The 2696-nt window shown below is 54.9% G+C and overlaps 1 protein-coding gene across 1 annotated transcript in view; it reads right to left on the bottom strand.

Moving 5' to 3' along the window:
* Positions 1-1132, bottom strand: part of SLC16A1 (solute carrier family 16 (monocarboxylate transporter), member 1) — a gene marked incomplete at its 3' end in the record, with an annotated part of 5161 nt that extends 4029 nt beyond the window's left edge. The window contains exon 1 of the mRNA XM_010295060.1: positions 865-1132. Coding sequence (XP_010293362.1) covers positions 865-1081 — 217 coding nt within the window. The remainder of the gene's footprint in view (positions 1-864) is intronic.
* Between the last annotated feature and the right edge of the window lie 1564 nt (positions 1133-2696).

Genomic DNA, 2696 nt, shown 5'->3' with positions numbered 1-2696 from the left:
TTTGCAGGCGGGTATGAGACGCCAGGGTTTGGAGACTGGCAAGGCAAGGGCCAGGAGCACTCCACGCGGCAGGGAGCACTCCGTCTGCTCCTCACCAGTCAAAGACAAGCAAAAGCACACGGCTTGGGTGTGACTCCAAGAAGCAGTTTCTGAAGGACAGGGGAAGGGAGATGTCTCCTTTTAAGTAGCTTTGCTTTATTCTGCTCATGTCTCTGCACTTCCAGTGCACACTGCCACCCTCAAACAGCACAAGCTGCCTACGGCACTGCTCGGCACCAGCAAGGAAGAACAGGCAGCACCAGGTTTCAGTGCACTCCAGAGCACAGCTGAGCCACTGGAGCCAACCAGAAACTGGGGACAGATCCCTAGATACAGCCACTGTTTGCTGTATTAAAAATAATAAAATAAAACAAAAACTAATGTCTTATCTAAAAAGAGACCCTAATAAGCAGGCTCCCATGTGTGGCACAGTGGCTCCCCCCCCCCTTGGGCGGCGGGCACAGTGGCCCCCCTGCCTTTGGGCAGGCACTGGAAGCAGACACAGCGTCCACAGCACACTGTAACAAGGACAAGGACAGAATTACACAAGTCGTAATTCCCCGGAAAGATTTTACTTACAGCTTTGCAGAGGAGGACAGATTAACCTGGTTTTTGCATTCTGGGCATTAAATAGAACTTTTTGAGCAACCTCCTTCAAGCAAACTTGCTAAGGGAAGTTTTGCTCTCACGTAAGGAAAGAACCCCAACTTTTAGAAAAGTTTTGGTTGTCATCACTAGAGCAAAGTGCAAATCAGATCCAGCAGAAGAGCCGCATTCTGTACTGCAATGCATGAGCACATGTACTGCTGCCTCCAGTCCACTTACCTCCTGCATACATAACAGCCAGCATGATGGATGAGATCCATGAGACTTTGCTGCTAGATGCATTGAAGATGACCTCAATCTCTTTGAAGAACACAGTGATGGATTTGGGGAAGGCATAGGAAAATCCAATGGAGATGAAGGCTCCGATGACAACGGCCCATCCCCACCCTCCTTCTGGAGGAGTGTATCCCACAGGGCCTCCAATGGCCGGTGGCATCTTGAACCAAGCTGGCGATGACTCAGTTGGGGTTCAAAGATCTGCAAAGGACAAAGTGTTGTCTCAGGTGAAAGCAGATAGCTGCATCCCTGCTCCCTGGCATGCAACAGCACAGCCTGAGCCCTGCTCGCAAGGCTGGCACGGCACCAGTGCTCCGGACCACCTCCGGGAGAGCTGTGCTCACCAGTACACTGGCCTCATAAGGCCATCCCCCAAAAAACATGCTCAGATTGCAGCTGGCCTTTAAGAGCTCTGGCCAGCAGGTATTTATAAGCAACAAATTTAAGACATGATACCCTGTCCTAAGCTAAAAAGGGCGGGCAGCGTCCTTGCCAACAGCAGGCAGGGCAGAGCCGCAAAGCAGGCAGGGCTACTGGCAGCACGGGGCTGGACCTGCAGAGGGTTGAGCAGGGCAGTGGCCAGGGCAGAGCTCCTGCAGCTTCTCCAGGAGCATGATCCCAGCACTGCATGGCATACTAGGCAACCTGGGGAAGCCCCGGAGCAGGAGCAGCACACCCAGGTTATTAAATGCAGACAAACTTGGTGAAATAAGTCCACACGCACGAGCCAGGACACCTAAATTTCTGCGAAGAAAGAGCAGGCAGGCGTCACAGCACACCCACCAGCCTGGCCGGCCCTGAAGGTCACGGGCTGTGGCTAAACTTAGCCTGAACAGTGACCGGCAAAGGCTCCCACACACTGCCAGCGCTGCCCGGGGTGGGGAGGTGGGTCTGCCCAGAGCAGCCCCAGCCCCGGCAGAGCCGGGCTCCCCAGAGGCTTGGCCCCAGCAGACTAACCCCTCCTCTGCTACTGAAAAGGCTACAGCAGGTTTCACAAAAGCACCCAAGCATTAAAAACAATTCACCTTAAAAGCTCAAAACCGGAAGGTATTAGAAAACAAAATCAATGGGGAAATGTCATCCCAGCTTGCTGAAGTGTGGAATCCCCTTAGAGAGGCCGATTCGGAGCCATGCGAAGACCAGCAGGGTCAGGCTGCTCATGCCTCCCCGGCGCTGCAGCACGGCTGGATCACGCCCCGGAGCTCTGGCTACTCGAAAAGTAGGGCTGCCTCAGGCAGCAGAGCAGCACAAGCCGTCCCAGGGAGGAAATGCAACCAGAGCAGCTGCTCACCAACGTGGTTTACAATATGCAAAGCAACAGGAATCGCTACAGTCCCCAGAACTCCTGCGTGCCCTGCAGACACCCCATGGCCCTCCCCGGCCTTGCAGCCAGAGACACCCTCTCGCCCATACAAAGGGCCATCAGCCAAGGGGGGCACATCAGGCTCCTTTGCCAGAGCCCACTCCTCACTGCAGTTCTCTGCTCTGCTGCTCCAGTTTCCACTTCAAGAAAAAGCCACCTTTGAGCAGGAAAGCTTTCTCCAGAGCTCCTCCAGGTCACACCAGGCACAGCAACAACTTCAAAGCAGCATGCTGGCTCAGGGAGGTGCAACCTGCCATTTACAGCGTGCATCCATTCAGGCTCATGGCGATTACCATCTCCCCCACGGCTGCTGCCCCGCCAGCATCTACCTGGCACGTCCCCTCGTGCCCTCGGCACACCACGCAGTACCGCGGGCGCCCGCCTTGTTTTCGCTCGCTGTCCATCACTTCGA

This window comes from Phaethon lepturus, unplaced genomic scaffold (genome assembly GCF_000687285.1).
Source record: "Phaethon lepturus isolate BGI_N335 unplaced genomic scaffold, ASM68728v1 scaffold52669, whole genome shotgun sequence".
Classification (NCBI taxonomy): domain Eukaryota; kingdom Metazoa; phylum Chordata; class Aves; order Phaethontiformes; family Phaethontidae; genus Phaethon; species Phaethon lepturus.
This window is presented reverse-complemented; position numbering and strand designations above follow the sequence as displayed.